The following is a 26,417-nucleotide window of genomic DNA, read 5'->3' as shown; positions in this document are numbered from 1 at the left end:
ATGCGAAAGATTGACAGAATTAGCCCTCTGTATTTGTGAGGTCTTCAGATTCAGATTAGTTTATTCTCATATACACCAGGGTGCAATGAAGTTCCTTGCATGAATCTCACAGAGTAAACATTTATTCATGGTAATAATAAATACAACAATAAATACAGTGATGAGCAAAGTTGACAAAATGGGGCAAAGCTCCTGTGGTGAGTAGTCTTGGGCAACTTAATTTGAGAATCCAGCCCCAGAATGCTAACAGCTTTTGATAGGAGGCAGAACTTTGTCTTCAAGTCTTGAACTTGAAGAGCCTTCTTAACCACAGTTTCTAATGACCTTTTTGATATTTGTGGGACAGGGATATGATATGTATGTGAGCAGTTCATGATGCCGGAACAGTTGTACTCTGCTTCATTGCTGAATTGAGAGAATTCCTGATATTCAGAGACCTTCAAAATGATTAAAAGTTATTAGGAAGTTTAAAAAATCAAAAATAAAGTAAATAATTAAAAAAAGTAGTGTTGAAACTGAGTGAAAGATATGCCAGCCAGAACTTACTAGACTGACCACAGCCAATGCTATTCAGCCTCATGAGGTGTATGAGGAAATACAATTTTGTAAATTTCCAAGAAGTTAAGCTTGAAAGCTGTAGCATTCAATGCCTGTCCTCAAAGATCATTGTCTCATTTGCGTATGCTCTTGCTCTGTGCCACAGCAAGAAATTGCCAAGAAGGCAGAGAGAACACCAATGATAATCTCAAAGCCTGCTGGAAAAAGTGTAAGACCCTCATCTCTGGCCCAAGAGAGCATATCGGATGACACAGAGAATGCCCCTCCATGTGTGGTAATGGAAGGAGCTTAGACTGTGGTCCTTCCCCACAGAGCCTTAGCATTGGCTGCACCAAGCTCCAATGTGTCACTCAGCATGTACTCCTGTATCGTGAAACATGTCAGTCAACAGCATTCCCTTACAGACATCTTGCTGTGCTGGAAGACCAAGTTTTGGGCAGACCGAAGGCCGTCTTTCACAGAGTTGATGACTTTCTGGTGGCACTTGATGTCTGTCTCAGTGTGTGATCCTGGGAACAGCCCATAGATCAGAGAGTCCTCTGTTACACAGTTGCTTGGGATGAACCAGGACACAGACCCTTGCATCCATCTCCACACCCTCCTAGTAAACACGCAACCTACAAAGATGTGGGTGACTGTCTCTTCCTCACCGCAGCCGTTCCGGGGGCAACGTTCATGAGGGATGATGTATCATCTGTAAAGGAAGGATCTGACTGTGAGGGCCCCTCTCACCACCATCCAAGCAAAGTTTTGGTACTTGTTGGTGAGATCTGGCGATGAGGTGTTCTGCCAGATGGTTTGGACAGTTTGCTCAGGGAGCTACCCCACAGTCTCCATAGAGTCCCCGTCCCGCAGTACCTGGAGAATGGTCCATGTTGACCACTGCCTGATGAACTTGTGGTCAAAGGTGTTTACTTGGAAGAACTCTTCCACAAAGGACGGGTAGTGCAGCAATGTCCAGCTGACTGGGACTTTGCCTGGTAACGGGGCCAGACCTATCCTCTGCAATACCAGGGACAGGTAGAACCTCAGCACATAGTGACACTTGGTGCCCACATATTTTGGATCCACACACTGCCTGATACAGCCACACTTGAAGGTGGTCATCAGGATGAGGGCAACATTGGGTACACTTTTGTCCCCATTCTCTGGGGACTTGTGCATCGTGACCTGTCGGATTTGCTCCATCCTGGACCCCCCCAGGTAAACTGGAAGATGTCCTGGGTGATTATCGAGGCAGAGGAGCGGGGGACAGGCCACACTTGGGCTAAGAACAGCAGCCCTGGGAGCATATTGCACCTGATGATCAAATTCTTCCCAGTTATTGACAGAGAACACTATTTCCACAGACCCAGTTTTTGTTTTACCTTCCCAATCCACTCCAGCCAATTTTTGTTATGCGCCTCAGTCCCTCTGAACCAGATCCCCAGCACCTTCAGGTATTCAGACCTGATGGTGAAGAGGACATTGGATCAGTGGGGCCAGTTGTCGAAGAGCAGAGTCTTGCACTTACTGCGGTTGACTCTGGCCCCTGATGCCAATTCAAACTGGTCGCAGATGCGAATCAATCTGCAAACTGACCGTGGATCCAAGCAGAAGACAGTGACATCGTCCATGTATGAGGAGGTTTTGACTTGTGAGCCTCCACTGCTTGGCAATGTCACCCCTCTTATGCTTTCTTCCTTCCTGATGGATTTGGCAAAGGGTTTTTATGCAACACATAGACAAGATGGGGAGAGTGGACAACCCTGCCTGATTCTAGACTTGATGGGGAATCTATCTGTCTCCCACCCATTGGTTTGGACTGCACTATGGATATCTGTGGATCCAATTTCTGATTCCCTCCTCAAAACCTATTTTGGAGAGTGTATCCATTATGTACATGTGGGATATCTTGTCAGAGACCTTCCCCTAGTCCAAGCTGACCAGGCGGGTGTCCATCCCTCTTATCTTGCACGTAGGTGATGGTATCCCCGAGCAGTGCAAGGCTGTCAAAGATTTTCCTGCCTGGTACAGCACAGGTGTTGTCTGGGTGGAACACTTGTCCCAGCGCAGACTTGACCTGGTTGACAATGGCCTTGGACAGGATCTTATAATCCACATTCAACAGTGAAATGGGTCTCCACTCCCTCATGTCCTCCCTCTCCCCCTTATTGTTGATGAAGGTAATGATGTTTTTCCTCATGGAGTCTAACATGCTGCCAGCCAGAAGCATAGCATTATACACTTCCAGAAGGTCCGGGCCCATCCAGTCCCACAGAGCCAAGTATAACTCTGCCGGTAACCCGTCACTTCCATGAGTTTTATTCATGCCAAGGGAGTGGATGGAGCCAGTCAGCTCTTCCAGAGCTAGTGGCTGATCCAGACCCTCCCACTTGCTATCATCTAACACCTCTGATAGAGGAAAGGAAGTTCTGGTAGGCTGTGCTGTCTCTGGACTTTCTGTCATACAGATCCTCAATATGTCTGTCTGTGAGGATGTTACTAAGTCATCCCCTTCTTTCAGGCTGTGGATCACAGAGCTCTCCCTGTGAACCTTTAGGCAGAAGAAGCATGAGCACGTCTCATCCTGCTCCACAAATAAGACTCTGGATCTGAAGATGATCTCGGAGGATTCAGAGGCAAAGAGTGCAGCTTGCCAGTTCTTCACCTCACGGAGTTCCTCTCCCACATTCTCTCCCATCGACTGCAAAGGAAAAGTTGCTGCAGGTTGGTCTGAAGTTCGCTCAATTCCCTCTGACTCTGCCTTGCTATCTGAACACCTTTGAGGATGAAGAACCTCTTGATATTCTCCTTTGTTGCTTCCTACTAGTGAATCGGAGAGTCAAAGAGTGGCTTCACGGTTGTCCAACCTGTGTAATCCCTCTTTAGTTCCTCGATGTTCTTTGGGGTCAGCAGCTTGATGTTCAACTTCCATGTCCCCCTGCTTGCCATTTGTCCTCCTGCAGGTGACAGAAGGCTCAAAGGAGGCAGTGATCAGAGAAGAACACTGGCATGACGTCGGTGGAACTGACCGTGACTGCCTTCAACACAAAGGGAAGGCTATCTGGGGCCGTACTGAGCTGTCTGGTCCAGTTCAAGCATGTTGCAGCTGTGCTCCACCTGCAGGGGTGCTGAAGGCATCACAGAACTTTGCATCTTTAACCGTCTCCATCAGGAGGCTGGAGTTGCTGTTCAGTCGCCTGTCGGCATTGCCCGATTGTACAGCCGCATCACTCGATACAGTTGAAGTCACCGGCCAAAACGACTGGTAGAGATGCCGCCAACGGCGGTGGGAGCTGCTGGAGTACAGCTAGCTACTTGCTCAGCACGGGCGAGGCGTACACATTGATTAGCCTAGTGGACTGTTACGGTACTTTACGTCTGCCACAAGGAGCCACCCACCTACCACTTCTTTGACTTTGGCGCAATTATCATTGCCCCCCCCCACCCCGACTATATAGACAATCCCTGGGACCACCATTGTGACCACTTCTGATAGTTGTGGAGGTGTGGCAGCCCACACTCCTGTAGAAAAGTCACATCTCCCTTGACCTTGACAAGGTATTGCAAGGCATTAACACATTACACAGTGCTCTTCACACTGAGTACATTTAGAGATGCCATTATTATCTTCATGGTTATTTGAGTTCAGGATTTGCAAATACAGTCCATTGTCAATCAGTGTGAGCCCTCATGCCCACAGCCTTGGTGAACTACCTCACTGTTTTTGGGCTCAGGTACTGGGAATGGTTTCCCCCAGGGTGTGGGGTCCCTTGTGGCGAGCTGGTGGTGTCACTGGGGGAGATCACTCTGTGTTCCTGTTCCAATCTCTGGCTCTGATCATTCTGCACCCTCCATCTCTTGGACCTGGGGTGCATCGGGCACTGTGCTGCTCCTGATCTGGAGCTGGGGGCTGACAGCTTCTGTGTTGCTTCCGGTCTCCCAGAGCTGTGGGGTGGCAGGCTGAATTCTTTCTTCGCCAGTAATTGTCTGCAGGCACCCTTCCTCTTTGTCCCCTCTGTTTTGATGCTTTCGCTGCCTGCGTTGTCAGTTTGCCATGTTTACTTCATCCTCCAACAAGAAGAGGTTGCTGGCATCTGTCTGTTTCGTGACACTTCCCATTACTTTTACTCTCAGAAGCCCGTTGTCTCTTGGGTCGTGTCTTCTGAGACTTCTTCCTTTTCATCACCTGCCATTCCCCTTCTTGTCCCTCTGTCATCCCCTCTTCCATTGATGACTCCTCTTGGGGAGGGGCCTGAGGGCTTGTGGCTGGGGTTTGGGAGGTGGTTGGCCTTTCCTCAGTCCTGGTCTCAGTCTCTGCAGGGCCCTCTGATGCTTTGTCCATTTACTATGGAAAAATGTGTCAAGCTTTCATTTCCATTTGAGACCAAGTTGAAAACCTACCACTTTGTTTGGGGAACCATGATATACTAGGGTTTGCAACTTTAGGCTGAAATTTCTGAAGAATAACACATACTGTTCAGGGAATATAATACCATAATTGAAATAACCACATGGATATTTTGTATTGTACTTGGCGATTTCCACTCATTTGCATCGTATGCTATAGTTTAAGGCATAATGTTGTCATCCATTTCAAGTATTCATTGCAATTGTATCGTTCAAAAATGCATTGTTTTTCTTGCATTTCTGATGCTGTCAGGATCAAGACAGCTGACTAAAACAATTAAGCCTTGTTTCTCTTCTGCAAAATCAACAATTATGGAAAAAAAACATCTATTTTGAATTCCTTATTATGTCATCCTGTATCCAGCCTTAATTTAGAAAATATCTATTGCTCGTGCATTTTTCTTTATTATAAAGGGTATTGTAACAAAGCTCACCAGGATCCTATGGTTGGTTGTGGTATTTAGTTGCTAACATCTTTTGTTGTTTTGCTTCTTTCCCATCCTAGCCTGTATATTTCACTCAGATATATTTTCCCATTCCTTAGCAGGCTAAAAGGGACACTGGATGAAATTGAATTACCTAGTTCTCCTCACTTATTTCTATTCTTTGATCAGATAGATCTCAAAAATGAATCTCAAGTAAAATCTAACATATGATCAAGATGTAGCACTCATGTTCTGTATCACCAAAAAAGCAGTGTATTTGGAATTATAATTTAAATTCAGTCTGTATAGTTTAAAACTTGAAGCAGAACAGCACGATTGACTCATTATGGGTGACTTTACAAATAAAAATGATTCTTTACCATTGTCAGTATTTATTTTTCTGAAATTGTAAAACCTCTGTCTCCTTTTGCCAGTATTTTCTCTTGGCTCTTTGATTTATATGCTCCAGGGAAACTATCCAGTGAAAGCAATTGGAATTATTTTGGAGTTTTTGTTCTTGCAGATTTAGGGTATTGTTTTCTCTGCAAATTCCATCAAGAAATTCAGCTCGTGTTCAATTACATTAAGGAAGAAGATCCATTGAGATCTTCCATAACATCCCACTGTATGTAAGAGAATTAATTGAGAAGTGTTGATACGTCAGTGTAGGCAATTTGTTCACAGCAAAGTCCTACAAGCAGCAAATGAAATAAATGGTAAATGTTTTTGTCAGGTTAATTGAGGTACAAATGTGGGCCAGTACACAGAAATTTCTCTGATTAGTGTTGGGGATGTTTTCTAATTATTTGAGAGTGCAAACGTAACCTTTGTTTTACACCTCCTCCAAAAGATGCCATTTCTATCGCTGCTCCACTCCCTCATAGTTAATCAGTACCATGTAGTTATATTTGGCTGACAAATCCTGTTTCAAACTAATTTGTAGCTTTAAGTGATGTTACCTAAAGGAAATTGTGGTTTTCTGTTTAAGATCTGAATGCACATACTGAGTATTTTGAGTTCAAATTTGCTCATTCTTGTACAGTTTAGTCCAACTGATATTTTATGCATCATTCATTTTTTTGGAAAAGGAGTTTCCTAACGATGTGCATTGCTGCATATGTTTACATAACATTTTTTAAATTGAAATTAAATCCAGTTACCTCAGAGTTCATTTGCTACTAGATCCATAGCTTCAATTTCATGACTTGATTGTGATTCAGAAGTTGATGCACCGAATAACGTACCAAAGGCTTGAATTGTAACATCGAAGATGATCAAATCAATTTGAAGTGAGGAGAAAAAAATGAACTATGGGTGTATGCAGCAGAACTATACTTGAGCCTGACAAATAACAGAATCAGAAGTAGCTTAATTATCAATGCAAACCATTAATTCTGAGTTTGTAGTAGAATAAGCAATTGAGGTATCTCTCAATATGGTGGTTCTATGAATTCCATTGAAATATTTCAAGTAAATTAAGGAAGTTGTGCATTTTAGCATAATCATAATCCTCTATTGTAGATTAGTAGTTGGCTAATACTTCATGTGAAGTATATTCAGAACACTATTCTGTTTAATGTGCAGTACAGTAGTGTACCTTAAGTAAAACGTATTACAATTAATCCATATACTTTGTAGTTTAATGGTATATTTGTATTTACAGTAATATAGCAGTTCATTCTGAATGGTTCACATATAGTTAACAGAGTTAAGGAGTTACTGAAGTTCCCTGTTAAAAAAGCATAGCTATTGTAGCCTTCTAAATTTTGATGAAAGGTGTGTGCCACTTCAACCCTGAAAATTCAGTGGTAGGTATGAAAATGGCTGGTATAAATCATAAGGTTTCATTTCTAGCTAGAAGCATTTCTGGTACTTCTCAGTGGTATTATTACAGCAAAGTTTTGTGCTTTAATCAATCCGCTTTCTCACTGGAATTGTGCTTTCACTCTCACTTGATAGGATTCTGGGGAAAAAATGTGATGAAGTATAGTTGACTGGAAGGGGCACTGATTCTGAGCATTTCAATTTGGTTCCATGGTAGTTATTGGACTTTGTTTTAGAATGAAATAGGAAGTTCATATGATGAATCTATAGAAAAACTAGCATTGCGGAAAAGAAGCACTTTTGTGGGAAAATTCAACCAACATTTTTTTGTTGCCAAAAAATGTTACCTTTAGGAACTGGGGGTGGGTGGGGGTTGGGGAGTTCAAAGTAGGGCAATGTTGAAGAAATGTGAATTTTGAGAGATCCAGCGTTTTCTTCTCATATTAAAATTAATGTTCAACATGTATAAATTTTAATCATCTTTGTGACCATTGCCTGAGGAGATGAATTAATCTACAAACATAGGAATGGTGATAGACAAAAAAGGATCATATGAATGTTTTAGTCTGTTCCACATGATTGATCTGCCTTGTGAATTCCAATATAGGCTTTCCCCACTCTACCTGAAAGCAATGTTACCTCCTGCACAAGGAGTTAAAAACATGAAGAAACACAGGCCAATTAAGGAAAAAAACTTGAATTGTTTCCATCCTTTTAGGCAGTCAAATCAAGTCCAGTGTACAATTTTGTGGAAATGTTACCTATATTTTATAAATGGTCATTTCAGCCCCCTACCTTCCCCCAGGAAATAGAACCAGTTCTCACTTGAAGGAAATCAATGTTGCACCAAGAGCCAGTAGTCTGTGCCACAGGTCGAATGTACACTGAAGAAAAGAATCACCAAACAACCAACATAGTTCATGCATTATGGAACCTGAGATTCTGACCACTGGTCCTTCAAACTTGTCTTTGTAGAACATGATCTGACCATCAAACATAATGTCCTCAGCACTGTTTTGCTATCCTAATAGTTGCCGTCAGAATTGGTGGGATTTTACTCGAAGGAAAACACCTTTTCCTTTTTCTGTCTCTATGCCCACAAGTTATCCTGACTGGAGGGAAGATACAATAGGTGGCCTGTCTCTTAATGTTAAGTGCTCTATTGAGCTGAAGTCTCAAAAAACAATGAAAGGGCACATTTATTTTGAAACATTATGCCTTTTTTTTATTGTGTTCTTGGGAAATTGGTCACAGTGAAGTTTTGGGTTCAAGCGATCAATAGAAGCAGAAATAGAAAACTGGCTTTAAGAGTGGTAAAGTTACTTGGCTGTTTGTGATTTTTTTTTGCAATAATAGGCAGGCAGGCATGCCTGTGAAAGCAAATTGGCAGGTCTCCAGAGATAAAAGGGGAAGATGTATGAAAATAAGGGTAGAACAAAGAACTAAATATATGGGAACTGTGCCAAAAGTAGGACTCAGAATGTGGCTTTCCATTGAATGCTCTAGGGATTAAGCTCCAGATTTGTCTGCACTAATCAATGTAAGCTGTGATAATAAGAATTTAAGGAAAATTAGTTATAAGTAAACAGTTATTGTTTGAAATATTTCACCTCAATTTTTAGATAGTATCTAAATGTGTCCTCTACTCTTTGTTGAAAGCAGAATTCTGCAGGTGGTGGAAATCTGAAATAAAAACAGTAAGCTGGGCAGTATCTGTGGAGAGAGAAATAGTTAATGTTTCAGACTGATTACTTGATGTTCTACTGAAAGATCATCAAACTCTGTTTACTTCTCCACAGATGCTACCTGGCCTGCTGAGCACTTCCAAGATTCATGTTGATGCTTTAATGTTTTTTTTATAAAGTCCGTGTTCTGATGTGTTTAGAGCTTTGAGTCAACTCTCACTGTCTGCATGCGCATTTCTGTAACACTACTGGCAGAGATTCTTTCCCCATTGAGAGGTGAAGTGCTTCCATACGAAATAATGGAGTCCACTAATTCAGGCTAACCCGAGGGCCACGTTATGACCAAACAGCTGGCCCTGAGGATTGCATGGTTGCAGCTGTTGCTGAATCAACCAGTTAATGGTACATTTGGATGATGCATGAGGCAACGAGTTTATCCAGATGATGCGTGAAGCAAATTCATGCCAGTGATATTGCTACAACAGTCAGTGAGAAAGCAAATTTGGCTGGACAGATTTTTTTCAAAATGGAAAAAATAGTTAAGCAATTGACTTATTTATTGAGGAACATTTGGAATAATAGACTCTTCAGCCTTGGCATCCTCTCCCCTTTTAACTATCTAGTGCTTATATGACATATGGGGCATCTCTCTTCACATTGATAGAAAAGATTTAAATACTAGGATAGAAAGAATTCCGGTCAAATGTGTGATGCAGGCTCAAGATTTATGACGTCCAGAAATGAAACTTTGACAGTGGTCACTTTTGTTTTACAAATAACAAGTAGTGATCCCTATAAAAGTAATAATTGCAAAACAACAGTGGCCACTCACTGAGATAAAAGGAGAAGACAAATAAGAACAAAACTAGACCCAAATAAATGGAAATTGTTCCCTCCTAATGCTGCAAACCATTTTCTTCTTAATGAAAATGAGTGTTTGTAAGTAACTAGGAAAGAACACTCTCTCGATTTGTGCAGAATCGACCAAAACCCAATTTTAATGAAGATATTAAAATTCAGAACAGTCTCAGGGCAGGTGGTGCAGCTGTGTCTGGCATGGTTAGAATAGCATTCTTGTCATGTATTAATCGGAAAGTTGTAGGTTTAAGTCTCACTTCAGGCAAGCGTGCAGAAAACCTTGTGACGCAGTTCTGAGGAAGTGTTACATTGTTGGAGGTGTCATATTTCAGATGAGGTGTTGAACCATGGGCCCCTTAACCTTCTTGGATAGATTTCATGGAGCTCATGGCTCTATCTTGAAGAAGGTCAAGAGAGTTCTTGTTGGTGTTCTGGCCAATGTTTGTGCCTGGGCCAATATTAAGTAATAATATAGTATTTTATTATCCATCATATTGCTGTCATTGGGAGGTTGCTGTGTGTAAATTGCCTGCTGAATTATGTATGTTATAACAGTAACTACATTTCAAATGTGCCTTGTTGCCAGTAAAGCCCTCTGCGTCATTCTGAAAGTAAATTGTTACCTATAAAGCCTTTCTTTGTTCTGAGTAATGGACATATGCATTCTATCTGACTGCCTGTGGGTGGAGACAGAGCCCCAGAGGTTCCACCACAGAGGCTGCCTCTCTGAACCTTGAAGCATTGCTAAAATTAAAGGATATAAGATTTTAAGAGAACTGAACAGTAAATTTTGAGAAGTTGTTTCTCCTGACTGGAGAGTTGAGAAAGAGAAGACATTGTCCCAGAATGAAGTAATTTAGGACTGGGATGAATTGAGATTTCTTCGCTCACCAAAATGTTAATAGAGTCAGAGAGATGCAACAGACGAAACAGGCCCTTTGACCAACTGCGTCCATGTCAACCATTGAAACCAATTTTTGCCCTCACCTTACTCTTACCCACTTTACTCTGCTCACACTCCTATTAACCACCCCCAGATTCCATCACTCATCAACATACTAGGGCCAATTTATACTGTCCAATTAACCTACCAATCTTCATGCTTTTGGTATGTTGGATGAAACTGGGGGACACAGAAGAAACCCATGTGGTCATAGGGAGAATATGCAAACTTCACACAGACAGTCCCTGAGGCCTAAATTGGCTCAGATCACTAGAGCTGTGAGGCAGCGGCTCCACCAGATGTGCCACTGTGCTGCTCACAATCTTTGAAATAGTCTATTCAAGAGGTGCGCCAATGTTCAGCTTTTGAACACCATTGTAATCAGTTTATATGGGCATCACTCAGTCAAAAGTCTAAGATCAGTTGTAACCTTTTAGAAATGGCAGAGGAAGCCTTTGTTCCTCTTGTCTGTGTGCTTTTTTCCATGTTCTCAATTGCAGATCTAGAAAAATAATCTGAAATGCAAGTTATGACAGTATATCTGCCTTTTCCATGATTTTGTGTAGAATAAAGTCTATTTTGGAAATAAATGTTATCCAGGAGAGCAAAGGAAGTCACCAGTGCAATTGGGTAAGTCCAGCTGAACAGACATGAGACTCTGACTAAACTCATCTTCAAAACATACATCACCAGTACCAGACTGCAATGTCACCTTGAAGGTATTTTAAATTCATATCACAAACATAACATTGGCCACTTTCTTACCAGTATGCTGTACCAGCTTACCTTGGCCGTTGGTTAATAGTTCAACTTTCCAGAGGCTGAATGAACCAGTAACCTTCCGACTCAAAGGCAAGAGTGATGTCACCTGTTATTCAAGTTCATAGTCCAGAATTCAATTTTGCAAGTGTTACCAAAACATTTTGTACTTCTCTGTACTGTACCCCAGTCAGAATGACATATTGGTGTGACTTGTACTGAGAATAAATTTGAGAATGAGTTAGGGTTGTATAAAATAACAACATTGATGTGAATTGAAGTTACTTTGTATCAAAATTAAGAAGCTGTAAATCCTGACCTGGTTGAAGTGCAAGGGGAGCCATGTTGCTTTTATATAGTTAATTTGCCTTATTGTGGATTCACTGAGAGATAATCAAGAAATTAGACTTTAAGGGAGGGAAATAATTATAGAGTTGTAGGAATGGGATGTGTGCTGGTAAGCAAAAAAATATTGATCCATGTGGAGTGAGTTTAAAGACCTTGAAGGATATTAGCAAAGTGAAATTTCAGAATTGAACTAATCTGTGGTCCAAAATGAAACTCCTTTGCATCAGTGTTATCAAGTAAATGGAACCTTTCCAATTATTTGTCTTGCGCCTTCTTGAATTTCAAAATGCATTGTACAATTTTATTTTGTCAAATGAATTTATATTAGAACATTTTAATAAACAATGGCAATTTATCACTGGGACTATGAGAATTCCGTAACTGTGGCTCAGCAGTATCCATTACGAAAATTATAAGATCTGTGCATTGCATGCCTATCAATGTCACTGCGTGCACAGGCAGTGGACCCCATGCGTGAACAAGTCAAATGCTTGGAGTGCAATGCTAAAGTTTCCTGACATGCAGAATGAATCCATGGAGCAATTGAATTTTAGATGAAATTGTTAGCATAGTACACAAAACCGTTGTGCTTTGCAATAAAATTTCTGGACCATTTCATTTAAAGGCAGCCTTTATACTGCCTCGTATTTAGATTCCGTGAGACTGTGGTCCAGCTCATGGTGCTAATATTGATAAAACTTAACAGCTTACAAGAATCTAGTTTGATATGTCTGCCAATGACATCAAGGATTTGTGCAGGAATGGCATACAGAGATGGTTGCCTGTTATTACTCGTAAGGGTTTGAGAAAGTGATTCTCTGTGCAACCATACATATTTTCTCTTAGAGAAGATTTTGGTAATCTGTTTGCTTAAGAAAGAAATGCTTATATTTATTTGATGCCCTTTTTTTGCATCCTGTATGTTCTAAAACATTACACAGCCAATTAAGTGTATTTGAAGTGTAGTTGTTGAAGTAAAGTAAGAAACACATTGGTTAGTTCACAGACAGAACTCCTACAAATGATAAATACTTCATTTGATTCTATTTGGGGCATAAACATCGGCCAAAGCAACAGGATAATTCCCTTGCTCCTCAACAGATAATGCCTTGGGATCCTTCACAGTTAATTAAGAGAGCAGATTGGACTCAGCAAAAGACCTTACCTATGACAGCTCTCTTTCTACTACACAACCTCCAGCCTAAGTATTGCTCAGTTTCAGCTTTTGTTCAAAACCCATGTATTTTTGTGTAAAGGTGCTATAATTAAACGTGGGTGTTGCACAGAATGTTTGTGACTTACAACACATGGGCCCTTCAGCCCATTGTGTTCATGCTGACCAAAAATTAATTTCATAGGTTAACCCCACTTCCTAGCTCATGGTCCACTGACAAACAGTCTCAATCTTCTCAATTTCTCCTCATAACAATAATTCTCCAACCCTGGCAATATTGTCACCTTATTAGCATCCTTTATAGTGCTATCAAAATCCTTCTACTGTGGGGTGACCAGAACTGTACTGTGTACTCTCTGGCTGTGGCTTAATCTACATTGTACATTTCCCACTTGACTTTGTGCTCTTGTACTTTACTCTTTGATCAATGCAGGGCAATTTTCCATAAACTTCATTGACCACATTTTCCACTAATCCTGCTACCTTCTGTGGCACTTGCAATGCCCTACCATTAATTGTGATTATCCTCGAGGTTAAAATCCAGATTACTAAAGGCATGAATGCTAGTGTGGGATGAAGGGAAATGGCCAGTATTGGATGAGTGCAGTAATCTTGACAGGTAGTATAGATTATATAGGGAGGGAGATCAGGGTATAAGGAAGGATTTGGACACGTGACACATTTGAATTTGGGACATTGCTGGCCTAGGAGCCAATAAATTGAGGAGCGCTGTGGGGATGGGACTTGTCTCTTGTTGGGATACTGTCAGGAGCACTTTAGATGAGCAGAAGTTTATTGAAGGTGGAATGTGGGAGTTGAATGATAGGAAAGGGGAATATTGGACAAGTGTGGAGGGAGCAGAGATATGGGCAGCTCCCAAGATTGAGTCAGGAGAGAGAGTTTAGAAGATGGAGGATGACGGTTTGTGAAGACATGGTGGTCAAAGGTGAACTCTTTTGAGGAGGTGGATGATAAATTGGCCAACAGAAGGACAGAACTAGTAATGAGGGATATTTGATTCTGTTAACAAAATCGGGTATTATAATGGAACCAACAAATTTTTGCTCAAGTGATTGAGAAGTGTTCAAGAGGTTAAGCGCATGAATGAAGAGTGGAGAGTGTGGGAATGGCCAGTGTCAGGAACTTTCAGTGTGGGCTAGAAATATCTGATCATGATCAACATCACACACTCTGTCTGGTTTTCCTTCCATCTACTGCGGCATGGTGGTGATTCCAATGAGTCAGCACAGTCTAAACCATGCCAACAGTGGCAACACTTCTGGGCAGCACAGTGGTGCAGCCAGTGGAGCTGCTACCTCACAGCTCAGAGACCCAGGATTGATCATGGCCTCCAGTGCTGTCCGTGTGGAGTTTACCATTCTCCCTGTGACTCTGTGGGTTTCCCCTAGGTGTTCCAGTTTCCTCCCATATCACAAAGATATGTGAGTCGGTAGGTTAATTGGCCATTGTAAGTTGCACCTGGTGTAGGTGAGTGGTAGAATCTGGGCAGAGTTGATGGGAATATGGGGAGAATAAAATGAGATTGGTGTGGGATTAATGTAGATGGGTGCTTGATGGTCAGTGTAGAATTGGTGGGCTGAAGGGCCTGTTTCCATGCTGTATGACTCCATGACATCTGGGGTAGGAGGAGGATGGAATTGGACATCAGTGTAATGGCTCCTTAAAGCAAAATGGCAAGCATTTAAGACTGGATTTTCTGATTGTATTGAACCGATTTAAATAAATAAAGTTATGTTGTACTTTCTGGATTTTCAGAACCATTTCAAATCACCTCCCTCTTTAACGTGATTTTATGTTGAAGTAGCAGAGGGGTGTGATGAGGGAAGTGCAATTGATGTGGCATAAATGGATTTCCAAAAGGTATTTGCTAACATGACACACAATAGGCTTGACATCAAGATTGAAGCCTATGAAATGAAAAGGACAGTAGAAGCATCCATAGAAAATTGGCTAAGTAACTAGAAAGAGTATTGAAACGTTGCTTGGAACAAAAAGCAAACTGCTGGAGGAACTCGACGGGTCAGGCAGCATCTGCGGAGGGATCTGAACTGAGGGGAGATAGCTGGTATACTGCAGTCTCTTGTGTCTCCATCTTGAATTGTTGTTTGTCAGACTGGAGGTAACTGTAAGATTCCCCATGGGTCATTATTAGGACCACTGCTTTTCCTAATATACATTAATGACTTGGATTTGGATGTACAGGACATTATTCCCAAATTTGCCATTCTCACGAAGCTTGGAAATGAAGTGAACTGAGAAGAATTGTAATGAACCTCAAGGAGATACAGGTTCTCCCCAAGTTATAATAGGATTCCATTCCTGAGAACTGTTCATAACCTGAGCTGTTTACATGTTGAAAATGCAACCATGGACTGAGTTCCCACATGGCGATTCAGAGAATAGTATTTTAGCAACTGGCAGGATGGTGTTGAGGAAGACACTGTTGATAACTTTCACTGAGGGAGACAACAGGGACATCCCTCTGTATTTATCACAATCAAATTATTTTCCTTTCTTGAAACTAGTCATGATTCCTGTGTGTCTAAGGTCTCTGGGCATTTTTTTCTCTTCCTAATTGTTAATTTGTGACTAAACTATCCCTCTTCCAAGAGGATATTGTTGTCTCTTGAGTTTTCAGTTGGCATATAGGCTTTTGTTGACCCTATTACTACTTAGGCTATCAACTGACTTGTTGAACAGAGATTCCAAACCAAGGTTTAGTACATTTTAATATTTAACACTCGAGTTAAGCATGAATGCATAACACTGACTTCTAACAACTTCACATTTGACTTACTTTTTCAACGTATCACTTGTATTAAATCACAAGACTCGTGGCTTGGACTTAAAGACTATCCATGTGAAATGAAACTGGCTGGGCTCTTTCCAACAGGGTTGTAGTCTTTGAGTTCCAAACTGAGGGCTTTCTTTTGCGAGGGTTGTTCCCAGGTTGTCGCTACCGATGTCTCAGACAGGCCTTCTTTAATATGATTTTTCTTCCAGTCTTGTTAAGGCTTTCTTTGTTCTTGCCCCAGCCCTGGACTCTCTCAGTTCTGATGTCAGTCATTCAAGGACTGAAGAATAAGGAACATCTGTTTCCTTTCCTCTTTTCCATCCTTAACTTAGTCCTGAGCCCCATCAATATTGATTATTCATCCCAACACCCAGGATGGTTAAATAAGAACATGTATTTTTTCATTAGGCCAGAGAATTCTTTAATTGTAAGGGGTGCCAGTGCTTTTCAATTCAGCAAAATTGTTTCTTCCCCAAACATCCTCATTTATTTAACCTATTCTCAAGATGGTGAACAATGGAACAATTAGTATCGTTCACAGGGCTATGTTAGCACAACTCTACTTGCTCGCATTGAAACTGACCTTCCTTCTCTATGCTTCTTTCTTCATGGTTCCCAGCATCTTATCTAGTCAGAGTGTCAAGTATCCCATCAGACTTTAGGAGGACATCTTGTCTCCAGCTACATCTTTCAACCTCTTGTTCTGGGCTGGTGGCAAGGCAACACTGGGCACTTGGCTGTGGGATGGAGGCAAGGACATTCGTACTGAGGACAGTCACGGTTGAGTTTTCTTTAAAGTGTTTCTTCCAACAAGCGCTGGTTGTCTCTATTCTTGATAAATTTTCCTCTGTTCTTGGCCCTCAGGTGTTTAGGATAAGTTGGTTTAGTAGTTTTGAAGAATCATTGCCCATCATTGTTATCAGTGAACAGTTGGATCTCCTGTGTTTTTTTCCACTGTTCTTTAGCTCATGGATTTTCATGGACCTTAGTCTTCAGGTGCCTGAGAATTATTCATTTTTCCTCGAGACATGGTGGAATTTGCAATTCAAGGACATTTTGCATTTGCATTTAATTAGCTCTTGGATCTCCTGGTGGTTCCCATCAAGCCATTCTGGATGGTTTTCTGGTAAAGGAGTCAAGAGCATCATTACCCCAACGTTGCTCAATCTTTCTTGTTGCAATTCTAAGCAAGGGTCGAATAATGTAGTTGTTAGTTTACTGAGCTAGCAGTCAGGTTTCTGGACATATGAGCAGAAGTAGGCCATTTGATCCTTCAAGCCTGCACTGTTATTAAATAAGATCATGACTGATCTGATTGTAACCTCAAGTCCATATTCTCATCTACCCTCAGTAACCTTTCACCCCTTTGCTTATCAAATTTCTATCTTACCTCAACCTTAAAATACTCAAAGACTCTGCTTTCACTATATTTCAAGAAAGAAACTTTGAAAGATTCATGTCCATCGGAGAAAAGATGAAATCTCCTAGTCTTTCTTAAACAGGAGACCCCTTATTTTCAAACAGTGACCTCAATTCTAGATTTTCCCATAAGAGGAAACATGCTCTTCGCATTCACCCTGTCAAGACCTGTAAGGATCTTGTGTTGCGACAGTCACCTGTCTCTCTTCCAGCAGGTACAAGCCAAGTCTGTTCAATCTTTCCCAAAAGGCCAATGTGCCTGTCTCAAAAAGACAATGTGCCTATTCCAGTTATCAGTCTGGTAGACCTTCTCTGAGATATTTTTAACAAATAAGCAGTGTCCCTTTAAATAAAGGAGACCAATCCTGTACAAATCATTTCTGATATGGTTTTACAATGCCCTATATACATAACTGAACCATCAAGGATCATTCATCCAGAAACAATTTGCAGTAATGTTCATATCCTATGGGGTTGGGGGTGGTGGAAAGTGCTTTATTTCGCCTTCCACTGGACTGGAACTAATCTACAAGCAAATGGGAAACTGTTTCACCTCTGCTAGCCGTGTCCCAGAACCAAGGTTACATCAACATCAGTATATTACCTGGAAAATGTGGACCATTTCCTTTATCTCAAGCACCACCTCTCAATGAAACCAGATTTTGATAATGAAATTCATCTTTGCCTCCAGTGCACCATGCACCTTTTGGTTGTCCTGAGGAAAAGGGTGGGTGAAGATCAATACCTCAAACTCAGTGTAAACCTTGTGGTCTACTGAGCAGTGATGATCCTTCCCTTCTGAGACATTGGCCAGCTGTAGCAAGTGTGTCTCAACGCTGAAGAGACACCAATGCAGCCTCTACAAAATCTTCAATCCATTGACAAGACCAATATTGACATTTGCTCTCTGGTCAATGTTCCCAATGTTGAGGACCCAATTGCACTTCTGTGGGCAGGCCATGTTGTTTGCATGCGTAATACCAGATTTACAAAATGGGCAAAAACAGAAAAGGCTGGAAATACTCAGCAGGTCAGGCTGCATCTGTGGGAAGAGAAACAGTCGAAGTTTTCAAATCAGAGACCCTTCATCAGAACTGAAAAGGAGGCAAAAGAAGAGGATTAACCTGCGTGATAGGTGGGGGAGGGGGATGTCTCTGATAGGGTAAACCTGGGGTGAGCATGGGGATAAATTGTAAATAAGCTTATCTGGTCAATGAGTGAATGGGAGCAGTTAGAAGGTGAGAACATAGACAAAAGAACCTGGGAGTTGTGAAACGCAGAGCAAGAGGACAAGCCCAGCAGGTCAGACAGGACACGTCCTCTACTCCCAGAGAGATGTAAAAGAAAAAGAAGGGAGAAGAAAAACAAGCTGAGCTAATATTACAGATGGGTGACTGATACAGACTGGGAAATCAAGTTACTTGAAGTCGTTGAAGGCAGTATTGGGTCCAGAAGGCTGCAACATGCCCAGACGGGAGATGAGGTGCTGTTCCTCGAACTTGCATTGGGCCTCACTGAGGCAGTACAGGAGGCCACAGACCAGTAGGTCAGAGTGGGAATGGGATGGGGAATTAAAGTGGCCAAGGGAAGCTCAGGGTTGGGAAGGGAAGAGGTGAAAGGACAAGTGTTTGGCTATACCTGTAACATCAAAAATAATAATAGGATTGGAAAAGAGTTCAAGCCTCCTTGAAGAAGAATCACGTCTTCACTGACTCCCATAAATTCCTGCCCCAAGACTGCTCAAAATGGAGGAGGAACATTCAAGACGGCACAGAAAACCTTGTTCTGTTGTCAATAGCCCAGTACTAACAGCAGGAGGAGCGCACCGCCTCCCAAAGTACCCACACATCTGCCCCATTAAGCAAATCCCCTCCCCACCATTCCCCCCTGCCCCCCCCCCCCCCCCCCCCACGTAGCAGAGCCTGAGTCCCATTTTGGCTTATCAGCCACCTCGGAACTCAGAAAGCTTGAGATTAAGGAAGTTGTCTTTCGCCTTGAGGTGTTGCCTTGGATGGTAAAGGACATGAGCAGCAAGCAGAGGCAGGATGGTACTGGCGTGACTGCTGTGTTGGCACATGAAATGGACTCAGTGGGCCAAATGGCCTCTTCCAGTGTCGCAGTAAATAAGTATGGTGCTGTAAGCTTGAATGAAATACTGCTTATGTGGGTGCCTTGGATAAATAGTAGAAAAAGTTAGCCAATCAGTGAATTGAGCAAACATGACTCTGTGCTTAATAAATAAGCAAAGCACTGTGCAATATTTTTGATGCCTTTAATGTTTTTTGTTCTGTATTAATACTCTTTGTATTGTCCACTGAGGCAATTCCCACTGTTTTAAATTTGATAATTGGGAGCCACAATCCTTCATTCCTGGAATCATTCTCATCAACCTTTTTTTTTGACCCCTCTCTTAGACCTTTACACCCTGAGCTGAGCAGACTGGAGTTTAGACGTGAGCTCCCTGCTTTAGAACTCTGATTCTGTTTATGAATGCCAGGATCCCATTTTGTTTATTAACTACCTTTGCAACATATTTTGGCACTTTCAAAGACTTAGGTACAGATATACCTGGTCATCTTGTTCCTGAAAACCTTTAAGAACTACTTTTCTACTAAAGTGCATTTGACCTTTCTTTCTATTTGCCATATCCTTGCATGTCCTTTGGCACTTGCTTCTCTCTATGGAAGATTCTAAAGGACTAGAAAATAGCAAATTGTAAAGCAGTGCAAGTTCACGACAGGCAAGTGCATTTCAGTCATCTTCACCTCGCATGTGGGTAAGTTTTAGAAACAATAACTGGAAAAAAAAGACACTTGGAGAAGTTTGAATTAATAAAAGAAAGCCAGTTCCACTTGTTACAGGAAAATAGTGTTTGACAACACTGACTTCTTTCAAGACGTAAAGAAGCAGGTTGACGAAGGGAATATATTAGATGTCATTTCCATAGACTTTCAGAAGTAATTTAAGAACTAAATAATGCTCGACATCAGTGTTCTCTAAAGACCAATGCTGGGACCACTATTGCATTTTTCATATATATTAGTGAATTATACATGGGTGTTATATAAAATTTCCAAGTCTGCAGATGATATAAAGCTTGGAAGTATGGTAAATGATAAGCAGGATAGTAATAGCAACAAAACATGCAAAGGTTGGCTGAGTGATCAAGTGGCAGAATATATTTAATACAAAACATTTGAAGTGATTTGCTGTTTTCTAGTCCTTTGGCACCTGCTTCTCTCTATGGAAGATTCTAATGATTCTGCCAAACTTTTGGCACCCTCCACCTCTACCTTCCTTAGCATCCTAAAATGCATCCCTTTTGGGCAAATCTCAGTGGCACTGTGGACAGTGAGGAGAATTCAGAGTTTCAGGGGATATGGACAAGCAAGGATATGGCAAATAAAAAGAAAGGTCGAATGCAGCTTGGTAGAAAAGTAGAAAGGAAGAGTGTTTTTTTAAAGTAGTGGAATATTGAGAGATGCTAGTGTTCAAAGGGATCTAGCTGCATGTACATTACTGAAATTTAACATACAGGTTCTGCAAGCAAATTAGGAAGGCCAGCAGTGTGCTAGCCTTTATTGGAAGAGGATTTGAGTACAAGAATAGAGACATATTGATGCAATTATGTGGGGACCTGGTTGGTCTGTATCTGGAGCATTTTGTGCAGGTCTGAGCTCTGTATCCAAAGAATACCTGAGATAGAGGGAGTGTGGCCAAGGTTTACTAGTTTGATTCCTGGAATGACAGGTTTGTCGTACAGGAAGAAATTAAACAGTATGGGCCAATAGTGGCCATTGTGGTCCATGCACTTTTGTTGATCCTACAATGGTGTGTGGTGAGGAATTCCATGATTTTGACTGTTTTGGTTGAGAACTCAACATCTGTCTTGGGCTAGATGGTACACATGGATTATAATAATTTGGATGTGTTTCAAGTACATTGAGCTTCATAAAATCATAGAAATTTACAGCACAGAAAGGAAGGTGTTTGGCTCGTCATGTCCACTTTGGTCAATAAAGAATCTATTTAAATTAATCCCATTTCCCATGGAGCTTTGTAGGTTACAACTCTTCAAATGCTTGATTAGGTAGTTTTTAAACATACAGCTGGATTTCTTGCCTTCATCACCCCCTTAGGCAATGAGTTTTAGACCTTCCACGTATCTTTGGGTCAAAATCATTACAGGGTTTGGGAAATCACAGGGCGTATTCTGTTGAATAAGCTAATCTAGTTCCTGTTTCCAGTGAGACTTTGAAATAATATCTGATGTTTAGTTTGATTTGTGCTATTTCACTTGTAATGCAAGTTGATATTACTGATACCTTTTACAAATGAATACAAATTCACCTTTGGACAACTATATTTAGGCACCCTACACAGCATACTATGTGGAAGAACCTTTGGATTTGTATGCTTTGTGGCATTTTTATTCAAGTAAAGTTTGCACACACCATCGAAAAATAGAAACCTGTAGATGAAGGAAACCTGAAATAAAAATAGAAAATGCTAGGGATACTCAGCTGGACAGGCAGCATCTGTGGAGAAAGAAATGAGTAGCATTTCAGGTCAGAGCTGAGTTTTCCCAGGATTTTCTCTTTTTATTGCACAAACAATGTTATGGTGAATCATTCAGTTTTTTTAAGTACTAACTGATGCATATGTTTTTGGTATTTTGTTAGGTAACTTACCTTCAATATGCTGTGATTCCAGTACCCTTATTAGCAGATCAAAATTCAAATTAGAAAAAGCTGGAAACATTCAGCAGCTATCAAATGGATTTGTGGACAGAAAAAAGTAGAGTTAATGTTTTGCGTCCATGACTCTGACAGAACCTGAAGCTTAAAGTTAATTCAGTTTTGCCATGGTTGGAAAATTAGCACCCAGATAGGTATATATTGATACACATCACTTATTATTCTAGACAGTAGTTCTTTCCCAAATATAAAGTGTGTGTGTGTGTGTGGCAGTTTGCATTTCTAGCACTGAATTTTACCTGACAGGATCACTTATGAGCAACGTGGAGCCCAAAATTATACTGGGTCCATACCCAAATTCCCAAACAATGGACCTGCAGGACAGCACTTCAACCTAGTGATGCAAATTGTTAAAGTACACTTTATCATAATGAACATTGCTCATTTACTGTGACTTGCATTCATAAAACATACAACATTGAACATAGGAATGTAGAAAAATAGGAGCAGGAGTAGGCCATTTGGCCCTTCCAAATGGTTCTGCCATTCATTGTGATCATGGCTGATTATCTGTCTCAATATCATATTCCCACTCTCTCCCCATAGTGCTTGAGTCTAGAAATCTTATCTATCTCCTTAAATGTATTGAGTGATTTGGTCTTTATTGGCCTCTGCTGTAGTGAATGCTGCAATTTCACCATCTGAGTAAAGACATTTCTCCTAATCTCAGTCCTAAATGTCTTAACCCAAATCCCCAGATTGAGACCCCTTATTCTAGACACCTGAGTCCTTGCATCCAATCTGTCCAGTTTCATTCTTCTAAACCTTAGTGAATGCAAACCTAGTCAACTAATCTCTCCTCATGTGGCAGTCCTGCCATTCCCAAAATTCATCTAGTGAACTTTTTGCCTTGCCTTTTTCTTTCTGTTCAAGGGGAAATTACATTAAGTGAAAACACCATCACCTTGCAGATTCTTGTAAAAGCTGTGGCTATAAGCCTTAAGGAATGTAGTGTATTGTCATGATTATGCAATGTGAAGTGAATTTGCAAATAGCTTGGTGCAAAATGAAAGGTACTGGCTTGTATAGAATTTTGATAAAGTATTTTTTGTGGATTATTGTGCTACTGTTGCAGTATACCAATAAATCTTAGTCTTGTTTCCTCCCCCAGTTTTATTCTTATCTTAGTTCATATATGCAGAGTGAGCTATTTTCATTGACTGGGCCACAACTTAAATTAGAGTAAGCTTTGTCTCATTACTAACAATATTAAGGTCATGGGTACTGAACTGAGCCTCGATGTAGAATCCTACAGCAAAGCAGGATGTATTCCAACCCATTGTGTGTGTGTGTGTGGCTCATGAAAAGAGGCACTGTATTTCTTAAATCCATATTCTCTGGTTAGCATTGTTCCTACCAGTGAAAATTATTTCTCATTTTCCTTTATGTAAACTCTCAATAATTTGGAACACCTGTATTAAATCTCCTTTTAACATTATCTGATCTATAAAAAAGAACCCAACTTCTCTGATCTTTGCACTTAACTGAAACTAGTGAGATACAAGGCCTGAGTGTTATCATTAGAGATTCTTATATCACTGTGGAATATAAGATATCTTTATTAGTTACATGTATATCGAAACACACAGTGAAATACCCCTTTTGCAAAGTGTGTTCTGGGGGCAGCCTGCAAGTGTCGCCACACTTCTGGCGCTAACATAGCATGCCCACAACTTCCTAACCCGTACGTCTTTGGAATGTGGGTAGAAACCAGAGCACCTGGAGGAAACCCATGCAAACACACAGGAGAACGTACAAACTCCTTACGGACAGCAGCCAGAATTGAACCTGGGTCGCTGGCACTGTAATAGCGTTATACTAACTGCTACACTACCATGCCTGCCCTGTTCTGCTTGTGCCATTGGTTCCAAACTGTTTTATGACCTGCACAAAATCTTCACTCAAAAATACATAGAGTAAATTACACTGTGATACAATTGCCGTTAAGTTACCACAGAATTGAGTTCTGCAGCTTTTAACTGCCAGTGTTAATATCTGAAGAAGAAAATAATAGCAGATTGGGGAAAAGATTTTTAATCATTTTACATTGAGGTTATATTTGGATGGAGCTTTCATGGGAGAAAATCAGGCTGCTGAATTAGGAGAATTGTGCTTTTGTTGTTATTGCAGCTTGATGGAGTAAATGTATTTACAATACAGTTAGTCCCTATGCCAAGTGGTTTTAGTTTTGCACCAATGTTTAAGTTTATGTTCAGGTCCAAACTGATTTTGATATCAGGTCATGCTCTGATACCAGATTTGAGGCACACTTGACTATAAATACAATGTTTGTTTGGAGTGAATGCACTTCTCACTGTCTATACCAAGTCCAAACAAAGTCACCTCATTTCACCACTGTAGTATAAGTCCATTAATTTTTTTATCAGTGTTGAAATTATAATTAGTTTTCATGTTATTATCATGTCTTGTATTGGTCCTGATTAATATAAGCATTTCCCTTGGGACAAGTTGCAGATCAAATTGTGCCTGTTCTATTTGCAGTTTATATTTCACTGCAGATATGGAAGTAAATTGTTGGAAATTTGTAGCATATGTTTGGATATTTGATAATTATATTCTGCTTTATTGAAATTAAATAAATGTCTTGCAAATATTTGAAAAAGAGTACAAAATATTCTGAGGGACGTTGCAATCCCTTTTCAAAGTAACAGAATCAGTAATCATTTTAAAGAATGAGGCTGGTCAAATATTAATATGTAGCTTTCTGAGCTCGCTCTTAAGAAGCCACATGCCCTGCGTGTTTTCATTAGGAATTCACCAGCCTCTGGGATCACAACAGACCACGGAACAGCAGAGTGATCCCAGGTGGCCACCTGCTTGACCAACTGCTCTGCCACAACTTCAAGTGCTTGATGAGGTATTCGAGAGCCGTTGAATCAGATCGTTAGCAGCACTGCTGATTGTGACTGCTGGAACATACTGCAAGCAATCCATGTTCCCCGCAGAAGATACAGAATGATAGCCATATAATACAGCATGTTGTAAAATACTCGGGTGTTTGAGGATGGTGCTCAGCAAGCAATAAGTGAAAAGTAAAAGCAAACTGAACAGATACTAGACGGCATCTTGAAAATTGCATCAGTTCTGATTTTTTGAAATCTTGGACGCTACATTATGGCTGTGTGATGGACTATTAGAACGGGGAAAGGCTTTTTATCATAATAGCATTGATGCTATGTTTGGATGGAGGTTTCATGGGAGAAAATCAGGCTGCTGAATTTGTTCCCTGATGTCTATTAACAGTGGCCCAGGGCTATGCTGAAATTTATATCCCATTTGTATTGTTGCAGTCCAAAAGAAGAATTTACAGAGGATGACAAGTGTATTCTGAGTAGGTATGTTGATGACTCAGATATATCACATGATCCTTTTGTGTTTTCTTTAATCTTCTACAGAGCTATTCAAAAAAAATCTTACTAAAATGATAGTTGTAAACTGTGAATGATTTACTGCTTCATTGCAGAGCATTGTACAGGTTGTACTGCTATTGCAGCCCTTATCTTATTCTGGCTGTGTGCTGGTAAACAAAGCCCTGATATGCTGCTCCCGAGAATCGGTCTGCGTGTTGCATCGGAGCTTCTCTTGAACACGGAGGCACTGTTGTTGAGTTAGCGCGATAGAAACCATATCTTGTACGTTCAGGGAGACAAAGGGATTGGAAAAAGAGAATGCCTTTCACCCCTGTTTCACTAAATACAGCAATCAAAAACATTAGCTTAAGAGCAGTGCCAGAATTATTCACGTGTTCTAAGCAGCAGCCACTGTGATCAGTCTTGTCTGGTATGGAGCTCATAGCTGTAAGTCTGTTTTGGAAATGCTTGTCTCTGGTATCGTAGTACCTTTTATAACAACATGCCATTGAAATGGAAAACGAGCAACACCACTAACTGGAAATTCCCAGTTTCTATGCTTAAGCCGTCTAGGACGACAACACTGACTCCGGCATACATGTAAGTTCTCAAGTGCCAGCTTCCGAAAACGATGTATGGTTTTGCAAGTGGGTGCTCTGTAGTATAATGTGAATTATTCATTAATGCACTTTCTAGCATTAATTACTGGGTTGATGGATCAGTACTGACAACTAAAATGTATTAGATTGTATGAACTGCATGCACTTGATGCTTTTGTTTTGTGAGGATTTATGCTGCCAAATACCATTTAAGGTTAAGGCTAAATGTATTAAATGACTACATTTGAAATGTACTGCATTGTGCAGCATCTGACACTTGATCATTTATTGCAACAATGCCTTTAATTCAGTCTCATTGTTATTAGCCTCAATCCCTGCATTCCGTTCTTTAATTTTGTTTTATTTTACCACAAAATGCCACCAGGTGTCCTGGTTGGATTGTTGAATCCTTTTTTATCCTTACTCATCTTCTGACACGTCGTATCTTGCTGCTTTGGCACGTGCGCATGCGAGAATTTGAGTTAAAGCA

At 40.8% G+C, this 26,417-nt stretch overlaps 1 protein-coding gene across 6 annotated transcripts in view; it reads left to right on the top strand.

Moving 5' to 3' along the window:
- klhl13 (kelch-like family member 13) overlaps window positions 1-26,417 on the top strand; it is a 177,674-nt gene that overhangs the window by 75,296 nt on the left and 75,961 nt on the right. The window contains exon 1 of one of the 6 annotated variants that reach the window (XM_052022025.1): window positions 24,908-25,313. The exons of 4 other annotated variants lie outside the window; for them this stretch is intronic. In XM_052022025.1, the coding sequence (XP_051877985.1) occupies window positions 25,234-25,313 (80 nt within the window). In that variant the 5' untranslated portion in view covers window positions 24,908-25,233. Of the gene's footprint in view, window positions 1-24,907; window positions 25,314-25,503; window positions 25,929-26,417 lie in introns of those variants that run through there. One more of the 6 variants, XM_052022024.1, reaches the window with a different exon arrangement.

This window comes from Pristis pectinata, chromosome 8 (genome assembly GCF_009764475.1).
Source record: "Pristis pectinata isolate sPriPec2 chromosome 8, sPriPec2.1.pri, whole genome shotgun sequence".
Classification (NCBI taxonomy): domain Eukaryota; kingdom Metazoa; phylum Chordata; class Chondrichthyes; order Rhinopristiformes; family Pristidae; genus Pristis; species Pristis pectinata.
The sequence above is the reverse complement of the archived record's forward strand: the minus strand, read 5'-3'. Positions and strand labels throughout refer to the sequence as shown.